At 42.2% G+C, this 24880-nt stretch overlaps 4 protein-coding genes across 6 annotated transcripts; 1 reads left to right on the top strand and 3 right to left on the bottom strand.

Moving 5' to 3' along the window:
* Window positions 1–12178, top strand: RB195_007055 (uncharacterized protein; the record flags this gene model as incomplete). Its single annotated transcript, XM_064180476.1, has 16 exons — window positions 1–69; window positions 2539–2584; window positions 3405–3556; window positions 4220–4326; window positions 4396–4546; window positions 5255–5343; window positions 5701–5849; window positions 6531–6626; window positions 8857–8938; window positions 8998–9073; window positions 9136–9276; window positions 9333–9440; window positions 9520–9605; window positions 9662–9692; window positions 11669–11771; window positions 11937–12178. 16 exons carry the CDS (start codon window positions 1–3, stop codon window positions 12176–12178), a joined length of 1728 nt encoding a protein of 575 aa, XP_064037343.1.
* Window positions 12179–13621: 1443 nt separating this feature from the next.
* RB195_007056 (uncharacterized protein) lies at window positions 13622–14134 on the bottom strand (the record flags this gene model as incomplete). Its single annotated transcript, XM_064180477.1, has 1 exon — window positions 13622–14134. The coding sequence occupies one exon, from the start codon at window positions 14132–14134 to the stop codon at window positions 13622–13624; it is 513 nt and encodes a 170-aa protein (XP_064037344.1).
* Window positions 14135–15739: 1605 nt separating this feature from the next.
* On the bottom strand, window positions 15740–24699 carry RB195_007057 (uncharacterized protein; the record flags this gene model as incomplete). 3 transcript variants are annotated; one of them, XM_064180479.1, is made up of 7 exons in its annotated part: window positions 15740–15881; window positions 15960–17117; window positions 20941–21143; window positions 21304–21702; window positions 21763–21846; window positions 24209–24290; window positions 24584–24699. In XM_064180479.1, 7 exons carry the CDS (start codon window positions 24697–24699, stop codon window positions 15740–15742), a joined length of 2184 nt encoding a protein of 727 aa, XP_064037345.1. The 3 variants fall into 3 exon arrangements, with proteins under 3 accessions (XP_064037345.1, XP_064037346.1, XP_064037348.1); XM_064180480.1 differs by lacking the exons at window positions 24209–24290; window positions 24584–24699 and having other exon boundaries at window positions 21763–21813; XM_064180478.1 differs by lacking the exons at window positions 15740–15881; window positions 15960–17117; window positions 20941–21143; window positions 21763–21846 and adding an exon at window positions 24073–24148 and having other exon boundaries at window positions 21289–21611.
* On the bottom strand, window positions 15926–17038 carry RB195_007058 (uncharacterized protein; the record flags this gene model as incomplete). The annotated part of the gene is made up of 1 exon (XM_064180481.1): window positions 15926–17038. The coding sequence occupies one exon, from the start codon at window positions 17036–17038 to the stop codon at window positions 15926–15928; it is 1113 nt and encodes a 370-aa protein (XP_064037347.1).
* Window positions 24700–24880: the final 181 nt, after the last annotated feature.

Raw genomic sequence — 24880 nt, forward strand, 5'->3', positions numbered from 1 at the left:
ATGAACATCGTTTTGCTGTTATTGTTCACCAGTTGTACGTTCCTTACAACTGTTAGAGCTGAATTACCGGTAAGGATATACCATTACGGGCAAGTATATAGCTAATTAGAAATGCAAAAAGTTTGAGTTTTCCTGCTCTTCAAATCGTAATAGGTACGATGTAGGTTACATACAGTAAGATCGATAATGCTTCAACAGGAGGCATAAAAGACACGGATACGACTTCTTCTGGTGTGTTTTTTGAATAAGTTGGATCACCTGGCCATGAATGGATTAATGAAAACAAGACATATCGACTGAGATTGATGCTCCGATATATAGAATTTCTGAAACCTGCTGATAGAATAGAATGGAATAGAATTACAGATGAGAACGTTATGCTTGCAGAGCAGTATTCTTCACTTGTTTTCCTCTGTTTTTTCTTTTCCGTTAATAAGAATTATTTTTGAAAGATTTGTTTCATCACAAATTGGCGATTTGGGCTCTTTTGGTTTCGATTTTGGATGATATAGCATCTCAGGGAATGATGACTTGTGGTGGATGGGGCATTTGAGATTATATGTTATACATGATCTGACTTTCCGGGGTCTGACGAAGGCGACGACGCCGAAACTTTAGTGGTAGTAAGGTTTGTTAACAATCTTGGCTCTTGCTTCAATTGAACAAAAAAAAAGATGAAAAAATGACAATATATTCTCTAGTCCTCAACACTCCTATTAGAGTCGCTGAGAAAACCATATCAATTGAAGGGGATCACTGCAACACTTTCCCTAAACTGCATGCGCCATCAGGTCTTGACCACGAGGGCGTCTAACGACATATATTCGCGGTCAGCGAGGAACCACTGACAGGTTCCGGTTTGTATCCAAACGTCGAAGAAAGGATACCTCAGTAGAGACGAATAAATTAGCGCAAAAAAGCTGAAATCTATTCGTCCGTCTGCGATTCGTCAAATGGCGAGGATCATCCAGCCATTATGGATCGACGAAAAGACAGCTGATTTGTGGAGACACCATCATAGTTTCCCTCCACAAGAAATTACTCATCACGGATCCACTAAATTATCTAGAAATAGAAAAGAAATCTCATTGCTGCGTGTTATGTACAAAGTCATCCAGCGGATAATCTTGACAAATATCGCGAAGAAACAATGCGCAACGAATAGGCTGACTTTTGCCCTTACCTATCTACAGCTGAACAGAAGTTCATAATCAAGACAGTGATTGAAACGTGGCTGCGGTATTTGAAGCCAATGCAATAAGCCTTTTCAGAATTCGAAACCGCTTTCAATTTTTCTCATTGTGAGCAGTCTTGTCAGCGCACCACACCAATTGAGTACAGGAAAGTTTGTTCGCTTAGTTGATAAGATGAATCAAAAAACAGTTGCTGTAATTCGAACACCACTCAAATGTACAACATCTTTTGAAGTGGCTACTGGAGTAAGGCAAGGGGCAGTACCAGGACCTTTTGCGTACAATTTCGCCATCTACGACATTATGCAGGAACCCTGGATCAATCTCTTGCCGATGTCATCCTAGCACCATAAGGACGCGCACTGACCGAAACTCAAGTACACCGACGATATTGTGGTATTCTTGACAAGCAATGCGAGAAGACTTCAATATCTTGTCTATCTTGTATCGAAGCTAGCCTCATGGATTACGGGGCCGGGGCCTTGTACATGATGTAAACAGATGTGGGTATCATCGAGATCTTCAACAGCCATCAGGATAGGATAGATAGCATCCGATTGCACTCGTACAGGAGTTCTGCTGCCTGGACTGTGTGCTGAAGAACAATGGTAACTCTGAGAGTGATGTACAGCACAAATGCGCTAGGGTCTGTTCAACCAGTCAACCCCTGACGAAGTGTTTGTAGTCGACTCCTATCGAAGACAAGCTCGCGAAGACAAGTTGCGACTCTACCTTCTCACTGTTCGCCCTATCATGTTGTACGTATCGGCATATCGGAGACGTGGACACTACTGCCCATAGTGATGGAAGAGCTTGACATGCAGGAAAAGCTGTTTAGACGACTGTTAGGCTAATTTTCGCGGTGGTGTGCCATAACGAACGACTTTTTTCTTCTTCGATTTTTTCGGCCACGACTCCAGCTTGTTTCGTACGTGTCTTAGGGCATGAGCAGGAATCAACGTTTGTGCAAACACAATATACCAGAAGTCCAATTTAGTGGGGTTGAAAAGTGGCCGAACTGGCACCGCTAAGCAACTAACTTGAACCTCGCGACAACTGCTGTTTTGTATAGCCGCTACATACACACATAAGATTTGTCAACCCAGCATTTCTATCTTTGACCCCAAAGCATCTGGATATTCGCACTGGAGATTATAAAAACAATTAAATTTCTTGTACTTGTTGTTGCAAAGTGATGAAGTTGTCATCAAGGTGATGCTTTAAAGTAAGGGAGAACATTTTGTAGGGAATATTAATTGTAGTACACTTTCTGGCACTCAGTGTTCCTCTGTGTACTGGTAGGTTAATGTGCTATTTTCGTAATTATCTGATCATTTGTTTGAAGGTACTCGTAAGCGTCGCCGGTGCTGCTGTAAAGGATAGACAAGCAGGTTCGTTTTTCGTACTGAATCATCAATAAACACTTGAAAAAAAACCACATTCAAATCATAGCTTCATAAAAAGAAGAAAAGTCTTGGAAACTCTAGAAATGACTTTCTATATCTAATACTGTTGCCAGGCATATCGAAAATGACAAATGCTGTATATTGTGCATTTTACAACTGTTTCAAACTTAAAAACTAGTATTGCAAAAAATCTTTGGAGAGTACATTAAATACTTGGGAAGACCCTTAGAAAGCCCGGTGAATTCGATATTTTTGAACACTCTGGACGTAGTCGATGCACTGGAAGCATTGGCGCCAAGAGCAGAGATAGTACAGCTCTCCTTTGTTACGCTCACGATCCTGTTCTTCCAGATATCTTCAGGTTTTTATGCATCGTTCCTTTTTCCTAAACTATTTCGCTATAATAAATACACAGCAATGTAAGAATAAAAATGCACGAATTAAAGAAGAAGTAAAATATACACATACACTGACCGCACGAGGATTCCGTGTACTTACATATCTTATCTAACAAAAATAGATTAGGTTTAACTTAAAGTTGAACTTAATTAGAATTAATTTTGACCTATGTGGATCAATGACTAAGAGATAAGACCTGTGGTCCTATGACGTTGTTCTTAACAAGTTTTGCTAGACTCTTCATAGAATTATTCGCTACGACAACGAAAAAGAATGACGATTTGAAAAATGGCAGCGTAAGATTGAGCGAAAGCGAATATCTAATCTAAAGCGCCTTCAAGACACGAAGAATAGATACTACTAATCTTTTCATCTCACAGTGTAATTTGTAATCTCCATAATTTAGTCCGGACTGTGTGTTCAAATCCACCGAGAGAGGAAGACAAAGTACGTTTGGCGTTCCAAAGTGAACATAACAACTACAGGAGGAGTCTTGCGACTGGAACCGTAGACGATGATGGGGGCACTCTACCCGGATCCAGAAGCTTGTTTATGATGGTATGTTTAGAGTATATAGAACCGTTGCCCTCGTATAGTCGATACGTCTTTTTAAATACTAATTAAAGAAGCTGTATAAGGACGTACCAATGTGTCATATTTTGTGAAGTATCCTAAAATTTGACCACATTTCCAAACATCAAAGTAGGACGAATGTATAATGAATGAATGCTGGTAAGAGGTTACAGCTACGCCTTTGCATCCAGCAGTTCGACACCGTTTAACTAAACACTTCATATTCACGATGTTGATAAATCCTACCATCCTTCTCTGGAACGGTGAAAACAATCACTTGATACATTGATAGCATCCAGCAAAGTACTATATAAGCCACATACGTGCTCATAAACCTCTACTGCACTCAATTTGAAATTGTATGAGTGGCATCTTTAAAGGGATAAATAAGCGCCAAGTTCTCTAGAACTCGGAAGATCCCGGCGTGTGCACACAGCTGGCGCGCTCCAATCGAACTCGTTGTAGAAAATAGCGCGCCGGAACGCTCGAAGCCATATCTTCCTAACCATTTTTTACCGCAATTAGGAACAAATGGACTTAATCACCGCCCTCTTCTGAATCTACGATCCCGTATAGGAATACTCCACCTGCAATCCGTACCACCTCAGATTCGTAGGGTGATGCCTTTAATGCTGCTTGATATTCTAGTCATACAACTGCGAATTGGAACTACAGGCTTTTACGGTTACCAGCGCATGTAAATCTCAGAGCAACACACCAGGTGCCATACAGGGAATATCTATAAACTACGGGATGTGAGCTGTTTAATGTTTCTCCAATGTTAACTAAATCAAATAACATATTATATTGATATTTATATTTAGAATACGTGATAACATTGCTGCTCCCTCCGATGACAAAGCTGTACAAGACATACATACATTGATGACTAAGTGGACGGAAACAAGATATGAATATAATTTCAACAAAACCACAGTTATCTACGGAAACAAAGATACTGCGCCGTTTGCAAGAGTAGGTTTTATTCAATGTTGAAGAATTTATTATTATTTGGACAAAAGAATTCATTATTGGATTCATTGGATTCTACAACGGTATCTTAGATAGAACATCATCTCCTTCTTTCAAATTGTTTTTTCTCGGTGTAGGTGTTTTCTTCAGTAAAAATGCTAGTTGCGATTTTTTGACCACCATCTAATGTGACGCACTAAAATTGGTGCAAGTTCTGTGAATTATTTAAAATTTCTTGAGGATGTAAGGGAAATTATAAAGAAATGTCAAGAACACAAGCACCAACCATTCTCTTGCCTTTGATATTACTGCACTTTGTGTACCTTATAAGAGTTGTTGGATATTACATGATATCTATAAAAATCATCAAATCTCGTTACCTTATATAAAGGTTTAATTTTTCTCTTCTCAATGTTGCAAATTTGTTCTTTTGCAAAAATTGAGAATTTTTAATATGTTAAGTGGAGGGTTCGAATCCGCCCTAGTGCTCAGCAAGCCTTTCATCTCTCCGGGGTCGATAAATTGGTACCAGACTTGTCTGGGAGGATAAAAACACTGACTAAATCATCGGCTGGCCCCCGCAAGTCATTGTATAGGCCAGTTACACGTTCGTAAACCTCAAAAGATTCTGAATTGAAGTGAACGTGGTGGCCCAAGTGGATTGATACGCTAGTGACTTCATCCTTTGACTTTTATTTTAACACTATTTAGATTGTTTACAACAAATCGATTTCGCTGGGATGTACAATAACTCAATGTGCACCGAGAAAAACAGCATATGCTTGCGCATACAGTGACAGGTAAAAAAATAAAAATAATAACAATAAATAGTAATGAATAAAACGAGTGATAAACAATAGATAATAAATATTATTATTGCAATAAATAATAAATGATAAAATAAATAATAATAAATAACAATAAATGACAAAAAATCGAAAAAACAATTGGATAAATAAGAGACTGCAGTTCACCTAAAAATAATCGATTTTGAAACTTCTATTCTTTCCGTTCTTTGTTTCCTCTTGATTTTCGTCAGAAATAAAATTTTTGTTCTTATCCTGAAAATGATGAAAAACTTTGCATAAACATGTAAGTTCTGAATGTAATTTTATAACAATAAGTATTGTTCTTTTTTTATATTTTCTACTATTCAGTCCAGTCATTGGAGAGCCACTCTACTGGCCGTCAAAAAAACCTATGGGCTGCACGAGTAACTCTCAGTGTAGAAAGGCCATACCTGGTTCAACCACCACGTGCGGAACTAGTCTAAACCTCTGCTCTACGAATTTGTTGGCATTAAGTGGTGAGTTCATCAATGTCTTATTCATTATGGTTCTTTTTTCGGTCCAGATGAACGAATAACTTCTTCGTCGCTCAAATAAAACCCTACATATTAGGTTGGAAATAAGTTCTTATTTCCCAGCCTAATATTTCAAAATGTTGCTCAAATGAATGAGCTTTATATTATATTTTGTTTTATAGTGATTTCTTGCTCTTTAGCTAAGTGTTTATACTATTTCAAAAAAGCCCTCTTTGCTCTAGAAAATTGTGGGTTTTTTTGAATAGTTTAATTTCTTGTTACTATTGTTAACCTTATGGATAAAAAAATAGAAATTGAATAAAAAATCTACACTTTCAACACTGACTTTTCCTTGTGATTTCTAGCGAAGTCAGAAATCTGCTGCAGCCTCTCGGAACATTTGCGGGATACGGAGAAGGTGCCATAGGCGTGTCTAGTGCACAGAAATGGTTTGCGAAATTGAAAACTGGCGACTTTGACCACAACGACACGCCTCGCACCGGAAGCTTTGTAGAACAAGCAGAGCTCTTTCAAGTAATATAAACGCATTACCGAGAAGAAAGCGAATCATTCTACTATAGAATTTTATATAAAACTCTACGAACTTATTCTCCAACCTTGCACAATAATAACAAGATGGTCGATTACACCAGGTTGGATAGAAAAATTTGGATAGGTTTGCAGCTGGATCAACCACTGCTGGTAGCAGCAATGCCACCAGAACCAGCACAACCACCTCAACCACAACTGGGACCTCTACGACCACTGCGGTTGCTCCAGGTGAGTACGAAGTTTTTGGCGATTCGCTAAAATTGATGAAAGCATTGTTGGTAAACTGACGAGAGAAAAGAGAAAAATGGGGTAAATCGTAACCTCGTCGTTGACTATGAGTTGTTTTTTTTGGATAATCAAGTCAGAGACTCACCTAGAGTCAATAGTCTGGCGATAGGACACGACCCTCTCGAATACGACCCCCTTTAAGTAGTAGATGAAACAAAATTTGCTGAAATGTTGTTGAAATATTGGTATTGAAAATTCTTCATTTTTATTCCATTCTATTTCTTGTTCTAAAATCTATGGAACGTCTTTAAATCTTACCTAAGGAAATAATGGGGCAAAAAATAGAAGAGTTAGGTGCATAGATCGAGTTACAGAGGAACGAAGAAAAAATACGTAGTTTTTAGCTGCTTGATGGATTTAACAGAATTTAATGACCGAAAGAGCTCAGATTCTCGGCACGGCATTGTTAGGTCTGGAAGGTCGCGTGTCGCGTTCGTGGATGCTAGTCAGCCGTGCCCAGTTCCGACTCACTCATTGATAGAGTGCATCCGCACATGGTATGGTAGCCACTAGGCTTGCGTCTGGGCATCGATGGTTCACTCTCTGCCGCGCGGGTCACTACCTTGGGAAGCCCTAAGGCTACCGCCGTGCTTCTCTGTACTTCTGGCCCCATGCCGGCCTTACACTACGCTCTGGCACTAATGAGACGTCGCTGGCCGCCGACCTGCGGGCACTGCGGCTTGGGCTCCTTGAGCCCTTGGCAATACACGTACGTACACTTACTGTGCACGTACGGTTTGCCTACCCACTCCCTCGTGGCTCCTGTGTAGTCACTGCACTTCAGCACACTGAGTATTTACTCAGTCTTCATCCCACTTTACACATATATACACAACTACGATACTAAAGGGGGGCCTAACTAGCCACTCACTATGGGCCCGGCAAGTGCAAATCCCCGGACGTATGAACGAAGTTCTGGTCATGTGCTTCACTCCGCCGGACAACCTCAGGGACGCCGGTTACCTCTTCTTCGTGCCAGGTCCACCTCCTCCCTTTTGGCTGATGTTGTTGCTCGAAAGTGGCGCTGATGTTCGATATCGATGGCATCAGCTCCTCGAGTCCGTTCCGGTCGCAGCTTACCAGATGACATGTTGATGGAATGAATTTCAAAACACGGAACGGCTCCTTTTATAGCAGCGAAAGTGGGCGGGGCGAAAAGCGCGCGAAACAGAGGAGAGCTTTGTCGCGGCACGCCCCCTTTAGATATTTCCGATCTCGCAGAACTAACAATGTTCACATAATCTAAGCATCTTGGGCTTTTTTTACTTCTTCTTGATCCACGTTTAAACTGCTGAAAAACACTTATAATTGAATTCTTCATCTTTTAGTAGTAGTTCCAAGTTCCTAACTCCTTTGCAAAAATTTGGCTTAGCGGAATTTTGAACCTGCATAGTCCCATTGCCACGTTGTCAGCACTTGTACTTCTTCAAAACAAAATGTTAGCGCTTCCATGTTGCTGCGCAACGCTTGGAACTTAATCTAATATTTTGTGATGTATGTAATTATTTAATATAATTTGATGTAATATCTGGTAATGCATGTACATATTTGATACTACGTAATACAATAGTAAAGGGCGGCTGTGGTGTAGCGGTTAGAGGTTCCGCTTCCTGCACGATCGATCGGAGGTTTGAATCCGCCATAGTGCTCACCAAGCCTTTCATCCCTCCGGGGTCGATAAATTGGTACCAGAGTTATCTGGGAGGATAAAAACATCGACTAGACACATCTGTTAGTCACCGTAAGTCAGCGTTTAGGCCAGTTACACGTTCGTAAACCTCAAACGATTCTGAATTGAAGTGAACGTGGGAGTGCATTCTAAGCGGATTGATTAACATCAGACACTTTATCCTTAACGTAATTAATATTTTGCATTGGCTATCATGCTATTCTTAATTCATCCACCGCACCCGCCCGACACCCTTCTCTTGGGCTCCCCCATCCTCTTTACGACCCCCGATGGGGAAGTCCCATCACATGCTTGACCCATCGTGAACTCAAATCAAATCAAGTTTGATATGACATTTCAAAAAGAACATCATCAAGAAAAGTTCTGGAATCCTGTGCGAATCCCCGTTCTTTCCTCATTCAGCTACTATTTTGTGGATTTTGGCTACTGAATCTGGACCGTGAATATTGCTCAAAATCTTATTCCAGTCATATTTTCAAGGTGAGAACATGATGTGCCCAGGGAATAACGTGATAACCGACTCTATAAGGAATATATTCCTAGGACAATTCAATCAGATAAGGCATGTTTGATTGTTGCAGTTTTACCTTAGTAGATGTAAATTAACGATAAATCCAATAGATCACAAGTTGCTCGAGGCGTTTTCTTTACGACTTCAAGCGGATATGCTCGGCAGGCATCAAAAATGATAAAACTTGTGAGTATAAGAATGAGATTTCTGTGCATAGTGTTGAGCAGACATCACTCCTCATATTTTAGACATATAACTGCGCAGCAGAAACCAGTGCCAACAACTGGGCTGTACAGTGCCAGAACAGGGACTCGGGGACAACTATTTATGCTGAAACCAGATACATCTTTCAGGGCACTACTGCTGCAAAAGACACTATCGCAAGAACGGTAGACAACATTAGTCACAAAGACAGACGCTACCTCTCTTTTACATACTTGTTCAGGCTATTAACTCCTGGAGGGATGAAGTAAATACTGGCAGTCTGCCTCCGGCCGGCACGAAACCGCAGAATATTTACCAAACAAATCTTGGAATAAAAAACTTTGCGAAGGTAAATCAGCAGCATTTTCACACTGAACAAAAAGAAGTAGGATATCTGAAAACTGAGAGAGTTTATGCTGTAAATTGAGATGGTTTGGGACACTGAGACTGGAGTTGGCTGCTCGATAAATAGATGTTCCTCATTTACGAACGTGGTTTGCCACTTTACTCCAAGGTTCGTTAAATATCAGAAAAAGATTACATTTGACACAGGAAGAGTTTATCTTTCAGAGGAGATGTTGCTGGTACTCCAATCTACAAGGTAGGACCTTACTGCAACCGGTGCGCAAGAATCGGATTGCCGAACTGTTCTGAAGGACTCTGTAGCTCATGAGCGGACTAGAAGAAAAGATGCTCATCTACAATATAATTAACTGTTTGGAACTAGAAACTACTGTATTATGGTATTAGGGCATTGCAGAAGTCATCTAAAAATAAACTGCGTTTCTGAGAAGAGAAGCAAACATTGTATTGCAATGTGCACAGGATTTCAATTAAAGGTAAACTTTTTTAACGCAAGCCAGCTTTCCTTGCACACCGCTCATTCTTCTTCCTTCGTAAGAAATGTGAAACGGCTCACTTTAGAGTCTTCACTGCGGGCATTTACTCGTATTCCCATAACGGAACAGTAAGGCGGTCTAGTGCATTGCACCACTAGCTAATATATTACTAAAATGTTGACGTTGTACCACGACAGAGAACACCCCCACAAAAAATACACGACACAAAAATATGTTATATCAAAGTTGTTAGTGCTATTCTTATTTATTTTGAGTGACTGAAATTAAGGGGCGGGTGTAGTGTAGCGGTTAGAGGTTCCGCTTTCTGCATGATCTATCGGAGGTTCGAATGCGCCCCACTGCTCACCAAGTCTTTCATCCCTCCGGGGGTATAAATTGGTACCAGAGTTGTCCGGAAGAGAAAAAAAAACTCTGACTTGACAGCCCTTGCAAGTGATTGTGTAGGGCAGTTACACGTTCGTGAACCTCAAACGATTTTGAATTGAAGTGAACGTGGGGGCGCATCCCAAGCGGATTGATTAATGCCAGAAACTTTATCCTTTATCCTTTTTTGGTGTAGTGCGGGTGCAGCGCAGTCGGTGAGAGGTTCTGCCGTCCACATGATCGATCGGTGGCTCCAATCCGCCCCACTACCAACTAGGCCCTCCACCTCTTCGGGATCGATGGATTGATACCAGATCTGTCTGGGGGATAAAACACTGACTTGATAGCTCCGTAGCACTTTAACAACTTCGATTATATTATATTATGTATAGTTATATTTTAGTTTATGTAGTATAGACTTAACGTGCGTTCGAAAACCTCAAACAATTCTGAGTTGAAGTAAACGCGATGGCGTTTGCTGTAAGTTCGCTCTTTCACTAAGTATCGTTATGCTAGAAACGGGAGTAATCAACTGAACTAGCTGAGCGTGCGCTCCTTCTATCAGGAAACAGATTTAGATTTATTCAAATTTAAACTCAAACTGTAACTTGTAACTCAAACTTTAAACAGGAAGCATTGTTAGCAGTGATTCCCACGAAAAGCATGGAGAAATTCTCTGCGTTGAGATTTAAGTAAAATGAAAAAAATGAAGGAACGATTCATAATCAGTATTTCTGAAATGTCCATGAGATCACAGAAAAAAAGCAGAAGTAATCTTTTAGTTCTAGACGACACAAAAATATGTTATATCAAAGTTGTTAGTGCTAGGCTTACTTATTTTGAGTAACTGAAATTAAGGGGTAGGTGTAGTGTAGCAGCTAGAGGTTCCGCTTCCTGCGCGATCGGTCGGAGGTTCGAATCCGCCCTAGTTCTCACCAAGCCTTTCATGATATTGTCGCGGGAGGAAATGCATGTGGCCATTGTTGCGGCTCCCTTCGCGCAGACATAGCAACCTACTAGATCGGTGACCGAGAGCTGACAGATTGTTTCATTTACCAAGATGACGGGATCGATATTGTCTTGAAGGCTCATTATTATTTCTGAAGTCACCATGTGGAGCACGCGTGCCTGTACCTTTGAGGTAGGGTGCTGTCGGAGCGATAGTGAAGGAAATATTGCTAGCAATTGGTTTTTAACGTTATTGAACCATTGACCATTAGGGAAATCCTTATATTTACAATTAGCTTTAGTCTCGGCTGGCATGCATACACAGTCTTCTAAGACTTCGCAGCTCAATGTTTGCGTATTGTCACAATTAAAACATCTGAGCGCAGGTATTGTATTGGTTTTCCAGACAGCAGTGTGTTTGCCGTCTGATATGAATCTGGTATTGAGTAGTGGAATTGGTGGAACCGAAACTGAGCTGAGAGTGAAGGTGAAAGACTTCCACCTAACAGGTACATTCGGCATCAGTTCTGTTGTGAGAGACTTAGCTTTTCGCTGAATCCCGTCAATGTGGGTGATTTCGACTTTAGCAGCTTCGGCCCATCTACAGCAGTGAAAGATCTCAAAAGTTTTGTTATTGATGGGTTGAAGGTAGATTCTATAAAACAAACATCCAGAACTTGGAAAAAAGCAATCGCATCCTGGTCCTCCGCAGGATTCTACACAAGCTGTATTGCCTGGATATTGGTTTCTTTCTGCAAGTTCGGGTATGATGCTTGATGAGTTTATTGACGCGCATTTGTCACCTGTACATGAGCCACTATGGGGACAGCGCTTGCTATCCGCTACTTTGTGGACAGTGTCTCTAGCGAACATGTCTGTCTCTGGTTCGCAATTGAGGAGAAGCGATTTCCATTGAAGACCTCATGTATGGATATGTCATTCCGAGTAATTTTGAGGCAGGCTTCACCCTTGAAGGGGTTTTATTTAAACACCTCTGAGAGCTCAATCTGGCACGGTCCGAACCCATTATTTGTGCAGATGCCGGACCGATGCGTGAAGATGTGCTGGCACTGCTTTGCTGCCGGTATGATCGCTATCAAGGATATTGCTATGATTTCTGCTAGGAGTCTCTGTCGAATTCTGTCGGGAGCTTGACGTCGTCTGATCCTTCTGCAGTGGTCAAGAACCTGACTGTGGCATACAAAATTTGGGCGGCTATTCTAATCGGTTTACCGACCACTAGTGGAACGTATAGCAGTATGTAGCAGCCTGTGATTAGGAGATACAACAGGGTTGCTGTCTCTAGTATTACTTATCGGCACTTATCGGCCAACATTCCGGGTTGAAGATATTGGTTGAACAAAAGGTGCAGGTTATTGCTAGACAGAATGAAGATGGGGGACACAGAGTTTCGATAGTGTTCAGTTTTTCACCAAACTCCCACTGAACCAAGTGTTCATGGAGAATAATATCCGATATTCTCATCGACGCGAGGATTATCGAACTGAACACAGTAATTCTCCGCACAGACTTCATACGGGATTCTATCGGAGGAAATAAGATGGACACCTTCTGGGACGCACTGTATTGAATGTATCGTTCCTTTGGTTATTTTGCTTTTACTAGCAAGTATTATAACACTCAGTGATAGCATCAGAGAGACTTGAAGTAATGTGGAAGCTTTCATTATCTTATTGAGGTGGTGCGTGCGATGGGTTCTGTGCCCTCGTTTTCTTCGATCTTCCGTCGTGGACGAGGATCGTAGCGGCGGCTTGGGCTCTTGAGCTGTTCTTAATACTGACGTGTCACGGTCTGATTGGTCTCTTCGTTGAGACGGTTCTGTTGATGCCTGTTCTTCTGATTTGGGCTTCTCCAAAATTGTTTTCGTGCTACTGCCGTTATCATCAACTTCCAAAGGGACGAGTAGATTTACCGGACGCTTTATGAGGCGCTGCCATGGTAACCGTACTACTACCTCTCGAATTTTCCCTTCATTATTGGCTATTACTTGGTGTATCACTCCATGTTTCCATGAGTGACGTGGTTGTAGAGAATCACATATAAGTACCAGAGTTCCCACCTCGGGTGTCCGTGAACAACCCTTTTTGTGACTCACTTCGCGAGTATGCTTTCACGAAGAGCCGTTAGGTATTGTGTCTGCCAAGTATTCCAGAACTTGTCCGTAAGTTTGTACGAGGCTTCTAAAGCTACAATTGCTTGTCGTTTGGTGTTAATAACACCAAACGACAAGCAATTGTAGCTTTAGAATCCCCCTTATCTTCACCCTTTAGAATCCCCCTTATCTTTCACCAATAGATGCAGCATCGTTTGGTGTTATTAACACCAAACGATGCTGCATCTATTGGTGAAAGATAAGGGGGATCTTCTGATTCAGAGGTGAACCCCAACGGATACGATAACTGGATATCTCTTTGCTGAAAATCAGGATTCGATCGTTATTAAAATCGTTCGCGATGAAGGTAAGTGGGCGTGTATTGAGAAGTGCTTCAAATTCGAACACAATTGTGGAAAGTTCTTCCAGTGACACTATTGAGCTACCGAGAATTTTGTGGAGCGAGTGCTTGGCTGTCTTGATAAGCCTTCCGTAGAAACCTCCTTGCCAGGGAGCATACGGCGTTATGTGCCTCCAGTCAATTTCCCTACTTCCTACTTCTTTCATAATAGCGGAGTCATTTCGTGCCGTTTGAATATCCTCTTGTAAAATAGTATTGCCTAAATCGAATGTAGGAGCGTTGTCGCTTGTGATGGATCGAAGTACTCCTCCTCTAGCGAAAAATCGGCGCAGCATATTGAGAAAGGCGGTCGTGGTGAGATCCGATACCACGTCCAAATGTATCATTCGTGTTACCATGCAACTAAGAATTGCTCCATAACATTTCGCTTGGCTGTTTGAGGTTGTTCTTATTGTGAAGGGTCCAAAATAATCACGTTCCACATGTTGGAAAGGAGCAGACCTGATGACTCTTTCCTTAGGTAAATCTCCTCGAGTGGGATAGCCATATGGAAGGTTATTGAATCGTTGACATTGTATGCACTTCTGAATTATCCCTGTCACCTGAGAATGTATCTTTGGGATCCAAAAGTGTTGCCGAATGAGTGCGACAGTGTGATTCATACCCAGATGCCCTCTTTGGTGATAGTCCCGAATTATAATCTCCGCCAGAAAGGAATTCTGAAGAATGAAGACAGGATATTTGGCAATATCTTCTAGTTGTGCTTTACCCAGATGTCCATGTCAGCGTAAGACGCCTTCATAATCTGGTTGTGTATTGAGATGGTGGAGAGAACGCACTATTTGCTCCGTGACGTGGATATTTTGATGGTTCTTTACGAGAAGTTTTCCCGATAATTGAACCTCCGGTCCAGTCAAAGGTATTGAATCCAGTGGATACCACTACTGGAGGAGCATGATCTTATTGATTCGCGTGATATTGAGTTTCGCTGCAGCTACTAGGGGGAAGCGTAACGCGTATGCAAGCACACGTTTCGTCTTAGTCCAACTCCGTACTTGGTCATATTTGATCAAGTCCAGATCGTCTTCTGAAGAAGACTTCTTACTAACCGTCAATATCTCATTGGATTGCTCGTAAGCGAAACTGAGGAGTTCATCACCTATGTCCTCTGTCGTCATGATGAAGGATTTATTGCATGTCAGTCTGAGGGTGGTAATTATAAGAATTGAGGGCCTGTCCACCAAAAATGCGTGGTGAACTCATCTTTGGATAGGCCTCTTGTCCCACAATCGGCGGGATTAGCATGAGAGGTCACATAACCGAATCGGACCAAAAGGTGCTGTTCTGTTATGTGCTTGTATATTTTCCGTATCCCGGTTAGGCGGTTATGGATGAATTAACTGACCTCTTTTTCTGGTTTGAGTTGAAGCCAGTTCAAAACGATCTCGGAATCAGAGAACACGTGAATTCCATGAATATTGACAACTGATTGAAGTTGAGAAAGTACGGAATTGCGAGGCGCATTGCTAATGTCATTGCATTAGGCTCCAATTTGAGTATTGTATATTGTGCCTAAACCGATGGAAGTTTCGATTTGGCCATAATGAGATTTGCGCGATTACCTTGGTATAGGTATACGCAAGCGGCTATTGAGTTGGAACTGGCATCGGAAAATGTCACCAAGAGGTTTGTACTTCCTTTTTTTTTGCTAAAAACCGAGGTAAGTTTTACTCGAACCCGGAAATAAAGTTAGTAAATTGATGCCACTCCGGTTGTTTATCAGTGGGGTATTACCTCCATTAGACGGGTATTGTTCGAAGTGAATTCCCGTAGGTTCATGTGAATCTCTTGAAACAGTTGTTTTTGTCGATGTATAAGTTCTCCTTTATTTCTTGGCCCAAAGGTGCTTCTTTGGTATGGTTGTCGAGATGATAGTACGTTGTCCCTGCTAGCAGGAATGGAGACGACTTGATTCCGAATGTGACCCTGTTGAATCTGAACGTTTAGATATTGTCCAGTGTATGGTCCAGAGACGAGTTATGGTCTCTAAGCCAGAGACATCGAGTTACATCACGATCTACTTCTCGTAATCGTACTTGCAGAAAAGCCTTCTCTACATGCGATATTATTGCGATTTGTCCGATTCTGAAACGAAGAAGTACACCGTACAGAGACGGAAGTATTACCGGTCATCTATAGAGTACGTCGTTCAATGAGGGGCACCCTTTATAGTGTGCCGACGCATCGAAAACTACCCGTAGCTTGGTTGCCGCTTTGTTCGGAGTAAAGACGGGCTGATGAGGGATGTAGTGGACTTGATTTCCTTGAGTTGGTGCTGTTTCGTCCACTATTTCGATTATATTGTTAACCAGTTGTTCTTGGAACACGTTATTGTATTGATTCAGAATGTTCACATCCTTTCGTAATAAAGCCCATACGTTGACTAGACGTTTCTGGGCGAGTGCTTCATTGTCCGAAAGGTATTGATATCGCTCTTTCCAAGGAAGGGGGACGTAGTATCCGTCTTCTTTCTGTTGGATTGTGTGGTTGAAGAATTTCCAAACTTTTTCGTCTAGTGCAGCACGAACCTCTTTCTCGGTATTGCCGAGTCCTTCAGTCCCAGCTTTATCCATTGTCCAATATTGATCCCATTTCTCCCTTTCTTCCTCGGTTATGTCTGACACTGTAGCTCTTATCGTAGTGGCTTGAGTTTCACCAGCATCATCCATGGACCGGGTACTATCCCAGTGACTGATGTCATTTACATAAGGAGAAACTTGAATCAGTTGGCATGTCATTGACTGAGCCGTTTTGGATGTTATTGACTTCGCTTTTCCTGATATTATGGGTCCTAGCTTGGTTGGCAAAAGATAAAATCCTGATGGCAAAGGTATTGCTGATTTGTCGCACCTCATGAATGACCACAACTGATCACATTGTAGGAGTATGAGAGGTTTGACAATTTTTTTATCTTTTCGTATAGGTAGCGAAATGTCGAGGGAGTTCAGGAAACTCTGATCCTCTACCGACAGTTGCAGTGATGAAAAAGACCTAGTCAAAACCTCATAAGTCAACAGATCTAATGAATGCAAAGTTTCTTCGTCATCCCATCCTTCCAATCTGACTAGCGCATACTTTTCTTGCTTCGTTTCTTTCGATCCAAACGTGTGCAGTCTAATTGTCTTATGTTCGAGTACAGGAAGGTGTAACTTTGCTGCAAGTGAACTCTCGATAAATGATGTTTCCGCTCCGGTATCGAGGAGAACATCTACCTTGGATATGGCTTTTGTCTCATTGTCCATCACAGTGATCTCTCCTGTGAGTAAGTATGGACGGTCGGAGAGTTGGGTGTTGAACACTGTTTGTGGTTCACCCTTACCCCTTCACCCGTACTGTCTTGGCCCATATTACTGGGTTTGAGCATTGAATCGGATTAAATTGTAGCCACAACAGCTTTGCTTGGCTTTGCAGATCCCTTTGTTATTGGTTTGCACATTCCCTTGGTCTCAGACCTCTGTTGAGAAGGTCTTGGCTTCGGAGTGGGCTTAGCTTTAAAGCAACAGGATGTATGATGTGCTCCGTTGCAGTTGAAACACGGACGACTTCTACATTCAGTCGTGCTATGTTTCGGAGATGCACATATCAGACATAAGTGGTTTTGTCTCAAGTACAACGAACGTTCTTGAGGAGTTGCGAGCTTCGTACATGAGAAGGATGTATGGCTCCCTTTGCAGTACATACATACTGCAGTTATTGATTGATTATCCCGAGGCTTTCTGGGGATATTATTCGCTTTTTGCTGGGGATTTGGATGCTTACTGGGGAAAATTAGAAACATCTCTTCTGTCGCTAAAATTTCGTCCACGTATTTAAAGAGAGTTTCTATTGTGAATGGGACGCTCGGATTATGTCCGCGCCTTTTGGAAATTACTTTCCGTTTAACAGAGTCCGGAAATTTGGCTAACACCTTTTTGATGAGCCAGTGGCTATTGACTTGTTCCCCTTTTTCGGCCAGTTGGGCGATAATAAATTGATAATGTTCAAGGAGAGAACGCTGGTCCCTCACTGAAGGGTTGCGCAGTGTACACGCATCCAGTTGTTCGATCAAGTTATTGATTAGAATTTCTTTGTCATTGTATTTCGAAACAAGAAATTCTATTGCTTTCGCGTAATTGTCTTTCGTGACTTGAAATTTTTTAATGCTAATTCGCGAGCTTCGCCCTTTAGTGCATTGAGTAAGCAATTGTATTTCACCATCTCGGGTATATCTTGAGAATGAGTATTGTTGCTAAAAATCTTCCAAAAATTCTCCCACTCCCATATGTTCCCCCCAAATGTTGGAATGGGTAGTGGTGGTAGCTCTATCTTTTTTGTTTGGAGCTGAGGCGTCCGCGCGTGGTTATCAGCTGTGTCATCAATTGCACTTAGACGACGTGAAGAATTCACAGCTTGAAGGCGCGCTTGTAGTAATATGATGAGGTCGAACGCATATGAAAGTGCTGACTTAAACTTGCCTGAGCCATCGTAATCATGTTGCCCGGACCTTGATGACTCTTCGAGCCGATCGACCAATAAAGTGAAATCATTGAGTGATTTTTCAACGTTCAGAATGGGAGAATTGACTGCGCTAATGGCTTCTTCTAGCCTACTCACATATTGATGAGTCAATGTGCGAGGCGCATTAGGATCCAATGGAAGTTCTTCAAGCTTTTCATCTTTTATTTTAGAGACGATATGCTCTAATTTATTAGTGAAAGTCGTTAAGAGACGCTTCTGAGTTCTTAGTTGCGCAGACATATTGACTGTTGACCAAAATCTCAATGATAGTGGCTATTGAAGGAGATATTGGAAAGGAATTCGCTGAGGGTAAGATATTGTGAGCGAATTTGCACAGAAGATTCAAAATTCTTTAAGAAGTACAAGTGAGAGTCACGAAGACAAAATTGTTGTACTGAAATGTATTGCAAAGGCAACTTCTTCGAGAAGTGAGACTGCTAGCCACGAAGACAATGGTACTGTATTGAAAGATATTGCAAACCAAATTCGATTCGATTTTCTTCTGATGCACCAGAATGTGGTTAGCTGCAGAATTTGTTTGAGTAACGCTCGCCTTGAAATTCCCTTAGGAATCGCCACGCGGTACAGTTACAGAGAATTTGGTGCTGAAGCAGCTCTTCTTGACTGGCAAGTTTGTAGTATTGCAGGTACTGAACCGTTCCTTGACTCGGTTATTGTTTCCTGACGACCAGATGCCGAGTGTCCTGCGAATATTTGTTCGAAGATCAGCGAATAGAGTGGTACCGACGGGTATTGACGGTATCGACCGAAGGGAAATGGCGGTCGGTGGGAGCCAGCGGTAGAGGGCAGAAGAAGAAGCCGCGAGAGGCCGCCAGAGGAAAGGAGAGAGAGCGAGCCGAAAAGGCCTCGAGCTTTGTCGCTGCTGTATTATATATATATTACTGTCGAAGCCATATGATGTAAGCATTTTGAAATCTGAGAAGATACGCTGAAGATAATTGAAATGATGGGAAAGAAAACCTCCATGGCCATATGATATTTAGTAGCGCAGCTACAAAAGGCAACTTATTGTGGATGACAGAACGCGTGCAATTCGCAACGCGTCAGCGATTCCGCGAATGGTATGATTTCCAGCAGTTATTTGAGTTATCTGTCTGAACTTCCGGCTTTCAGAATTCTTGTGGTGCTCGCTTCCTTCGCCTTGAGTAGTCAATAAAAATCCAAAGTGGGGTTATTTTTATCAGAACAGAACTTGCTTCTGTTCCTAACAGCGGTTCTCCTCGCTATTTTTGAAGCGGAAACATTGTTGAACAAAACAACAACAACATAAGCATCCTTCATTATGTGATTACATTAGGTTTAGAGTTCGTAGAGTTCTATATAAACCAGCTGATTCGAGTTATGTGATGACCGTTACAGTAGGACAGATTGTAGTCATTACGCATGATACTTACTTAGGTGCTTAGATGGCCCGTCTTCAGTGGACGTGCGGGCCCCAGAATCTCTTCCACTCGTTTCTTTCCCTAACCATTGTCATTCAAGATGTTCTCAAGTTTTGTGAATGACGATGACGAGGTCCTTAAGCCGTATCCAGCTGAGCTCTCAGCTAGTCCATCCGTGTAGCGGACACGTCACCCCATCTCGTTGGCGGTCTTCCTCGAGGGCGCTTAGCATCTCTTGGGATCCACTCTAGCGTTCTTTTAGTCCATCTATCGTCGATTATTCTCATGATGTGATCGGCCCATCTATGTTTTGCTTTCGATACATATTCCGCTAGATAGCGAAGACGGGACATTCCTCTTAAGTCGGAGCTGCGAAAACCGGCTAGGTGTTGTGTGCGCCGGCTAAACTTCAGAAGGCATCTCTCAAGGGCTCTGTGGGTAGTAAGTAGCTTCCTAGACAGTGGTGTTTAAATCGTCTTCGCTGCGTAAGAGAGTGCTGGAAGAACTGTCGAGTCGAACAGATGGGCACGAAGATCTTGGGCCGTCAGTTTGTCCGTAGCTTCCTTGACGGCTGCGAATGCTGCCCATGCTGCTCTCATTCTTCTATTCAGTTCTTCCTTCTTCTTTCAAGTCGTTTTCCATGTTCATAGGTATACGTATGACGAAGTCATACGTATTGGGAGCCTTCAAGTTGTACTTCTCCGTCCTCGCAGTAAGCGTTCTTCATGAACTGTGTCTTTTTTCTGTTTACTCGCAGTCTTATTCTCTTCCCTGCTTCGTTCAATTCGTTGAGCATCGTTTCTGCTTCATTGGTACTGCTCGAAAAGAGAACGATGTCATCCGCGAAACGAAGGAGAAAAATCTTCCATCAACACGTATGACCCTTTCTTCCCAGGAAAGCGATTTCATTATCCTGTGCAATGCAGCCGTGAATAGCTTCGGCTTATAGCTTATAGTATCGCCTTGTGGTACCCCTCTTTCCAGTGGGTATTGTGAGAGGGCGGTGGAAAAGCTGTATCCTAGTCGTGCATCGATCGAGTTCGAGTAGAACCTCTCTGTAATGATTTCCACTGCGAGTCCCGTCTTCGCTCAACAAGGCTACTAGCGAAATATTATATTCGATGAGATCCCTGTGGCATTTATTTAGGCTCGCTCTTCTTTGTGCTGCTTCCAGAATCTTCTTCTGCCTGTGTTTCAAAAGATCCTCCTGCAACGCTTTTCTGCAGCTAGTGTTTGCTACTAACCACTCAATGTGCGATGTGATCGGATCAAGCCTCAAAGCCCTTCTTCTTTCCAACGATTCCTTGGTGGTCTTCGAAATTCGATCCAAGTTTGTCGTGCGCGGCTTCGAGGCACATTTAGCACAGGCTCGTAACCCTTTGAGCAGCATCTCGTAGTCCACGTTTGGATCCTCTTCGATGTGCCAGCCATCTTGGGACAAGGAGTCCTAGAGTACGAAATCGTCGTAGACGACTTCTTTTCTCCTTCGTTGCCAATGGCAGATGTTCTTTTAAATCGTGTGGCTAAATCGTATTTTCGCACGAAGGAGACGGTGATCAGAACCAGTGTAAAAAGATGGTACTACTGAGACGTCAAGTAGACACAACTCCGGTTGGTATGTAGTCGATCTCAGCACTAGTCGCACCGTTGGGCGATTCCCATATCCACCGACGATGATCTTTTTTCATGAAAAGAGAGTTCCCATGAAAGAGGCGAACGGCGGACAGCAGCCCGGCGAGACGATTGCCATTTTCATTCCGGTCCCCTAGTGTAAATCTTCCAATCCTGTATTCCTCTTCTGTGGCCTTTTCTAGTTTTGCGTTGAAGTCTCCGACAACGAATTTGTAGAAGGACTCCTCGTTGCGGACTACTTCCTCCAGCTCCTCGTAAAACGCGTCCAATTCGGATTCACCAGCTGCAAATGTTGGTGAGTAGCAGTTGATGATACTGATGGATTTTCGGCGCAGAGGGCGGAGGCGGAGAATGGCCAGACGAGGTGACAGGATCTAATGAGAATCGACAACAGGGACGACAGATGGGTGCACAACAAAACCAAAACCGCCTACATTTCGCGACTGAACCTGCTCTCCACGAATGACGAGTGTAGCGTCATTCATCTGTCGTACGTCGCTTCTTCTGCACTTTGCCTCCTGCAGAGCTTAAGCTTTTGCGATAAGGTGAAGGAGACCCAAGCACAGTAACATGCTAACACTCGTACCCTCACCAAATCTGCTTTTGGTACTCGTCAAATTTTAGGTGGAAACACTTACCATCACGGATCACCCCACGAATCTGAGGTGGTGCGGATTTCAGTAAAGAACTGTCCGGAAGATGCGGCGCGCGCACAAGGCTGGCACGCCCCCATCGAATTCGTTATAGAAAATAGTGCCCTGGATCGTTCGAAGCGTATCTTGCTGCCCGTTTTTTTTACGGCAATCAGGAAGGAATGGACGGAATCACTTCTCTCAATAATCTAGGATCCCATATACGAACACTCCACCTGAAACCCGTATCATCTCAGATTCGTGTGGTGATGCCTTTATGTTATTCAATCATTAACAACTCCAAACAACAATTCCTTCACATTAACACAAGTGGGTTGGAGTGGTTTTTTTTGCCGTCGTTTCTAGGAAGAAAGTAATTTACTCTTTTAGAAGAAATGCAGTACATAAGAACATGGTGGAAACGTATTTCCACCAACGGATTGAACGCCAGAATGCTGTACACTTTGCCTCTAAATACAAAGCCCAGCCGTTGTTCCGAATTCACACTGTTTGTTTCGTGGAGAGTTATTCTAGTTCAGTCTATTTTATCGCGCTGTAGAACTTATAATCTGAACTTGCAATGTTTCGGTAAAAAGAGTAAAAAAAGAAGAACAATCACCCAAATAAGAAGCTAGTGAATGACTTGACTGTTTGGTGAATAACACAAAATTCTTCGAAACGATAGATAAAAAAAAAACGTCCTGTCACAACAGTTCTCGATTTTGATTAAGCTATCTGAAACTTTTAAATATGCGCAGAAAAATCGAATGAATGGGATTACTATGCGCACCGTATCACAATTATAGCGTCAGTGGTTACCTGTGTACTTAACGAGCTCTTAACCTAGTTATCATGACAGCTGTCCCCTGTATTTGCAGAAATGGTAATGCCGTAGCAGAATTCCGGGAAGAAGATTGGCAGAATATTTTGTTGATATCGAAAGAAAAAAGGAAATAAAGAACGGAAAAAAGGATAAGAAGGTGACAGTCAAGAGATATCCTGGAAACACTGGAATCTGCAGTTTATAATCCTTGAACCAGCGAGCTTACAAGGATTTTTCCTTTCATCGAAAGGAGAACTCATTTCAAAAACAGTGTAAAAAAGGTGAATTGGTTGTGCAGTCACAGTGAAGCTCTTACCGACTGCGTTACACCCGCACCACACCAAAAACAAATCGAAAATTAGGTAAAGTGGCACAGGTGTTCCTTGTTGTGGTACAACAGAGAACATTTTAGCAATATATTAGCTAGTAGTGCTATGCACTAGATCACCTTACTGTTCCGTTGTGGGAATACGAGTAAATCCCCGCAGTGAAAACTTTAAAATGAGCGACTTCACATTTCTTATGAGGGAAGAAGAATGAGCGATGTGCAATGAAAGTTGGATTGCCTTGGAAAAGTTCACATTCAGCTGAAATCCTGTGCACATTGCACTTCACTGTTTGCTTTTCTTCTCAGAAACGTGGTTATTTATGTAGATGAGTTGTGGAACATCCTAATACTGCTATATACTAGTCTGATTGCAAATAGTTCATTTATACTGTGCACTGTAGACCAGTGAGAGGAATCTCAACACCGTTTCTTCTAGTCCGCTCACGCGGTGCAGAGTCCTTCAGAACAGATCGGCAATCCTATTCTTGCGCAACGGTTGCAGGTAGGCCCTACCTTGTAGACTGGGTAACAAATAACACCTCCTCTGAAAGGTATCTTCTAATTATATTAGTTAATTAAATAAATAAATCTAATCTTTGTCAGAAGTTTAACGAACCTTGGATTAAAGTGGCAAACCACGTTCATGAATGAATAGCAATTTGCTATCGAGCAGCCAACTTCCCTCTCAATATCTCAAACCATTTTAATTTACAGCATGAAGTTCTTCATTTTGAAGTTTCCAATTTCATTCTGTTCTGTATAAAACGCATACGCAAAAGTAATTCCCCTATAGATGTATCTGGTTTCAGCATAATCAGGTGTCCCCGACTCCCTGTTTTCGCACTCTTCAGCCCAGCTTATAGCACTGGTTTCTGCCTCACAATTATATGTCTAAAATATGAGGAAACGAGGAATGATGTCTGCTCAACACAATGCTCAGAAATCTCATTCTTATACTCACAAGTTTTATCATTTTCGATGCCTTTCGAGCTTTTATGTTTGAAGTTGTAACAAAACGGCCTTGGGCAACTTGTGATCTATTGGATTCATTGCTCAATTATAGCTAGCAAGATAAGAACGACAGCGACGAAACGTACCTTATCTGGTTGATTTCTTCTAGGAATAGCTTCCTTACAGAATCGGTCAATACCTGATTCTCCGGGCACATCGTGTTCTGATCTTGAAAATAAGATTGGAATAAGCAATATTCACGTCCAAGATTCAGTTGTTGAAATCCACAAAATGGTAGTTATGGAAACAACTGATATTGGCAGAGTCCTCGCCGATTTTCCCAGTTAAGGTTGTTTTTGAAATGTCGTATTCAACAATTTGACTTGAATTTACGATGGACAGTGGACTTGGTTACATTATGCATCAGGCTAGTCTGTTCACCCTCCTTGCACTTGTGCGTATAAAAACTTGGCGACATGTAAGCCGTAAGTAAGTGTGGCCGAACTTAGTCAATGACGGACTTCTGAACACCTGTTCGAGTGACGAGATCCACTGTATGCGCTTTCATTTCATCACACACTCGGGTGTAAAGGAATGCGTCGTCGGGCAAGGTGACCACTATGATGCTCGCTGGCATTCTGATTTCTGCATTTCTATGGGGTGTTTTACTTCTCAGAAGCATTTCTTCTCGACTTTCTCTGAATCTTGGCACACTGACGACAAGTATTCGATTGATAATGTCAAGCAATAGCCAATATTGTTAACAGCTTTTATTATGTCTACGTTTCGGCGTTGTAGCCTTCGTTAGAGCCTAAAAA

The sequence above is a fragment of the Necator americanus genome, chromosome I (genome assembly GCF_031761385.1).
Source record: "Necator americanus strain Aroian chromosome I, whole genome shotgun sequence".
Taxonomy (NCBI): Eukaryota; Metazoa; Nematoda; class Chromadorea; order Rhabditida; family Ancylostomatidae; genus Necator; species Necator americanus.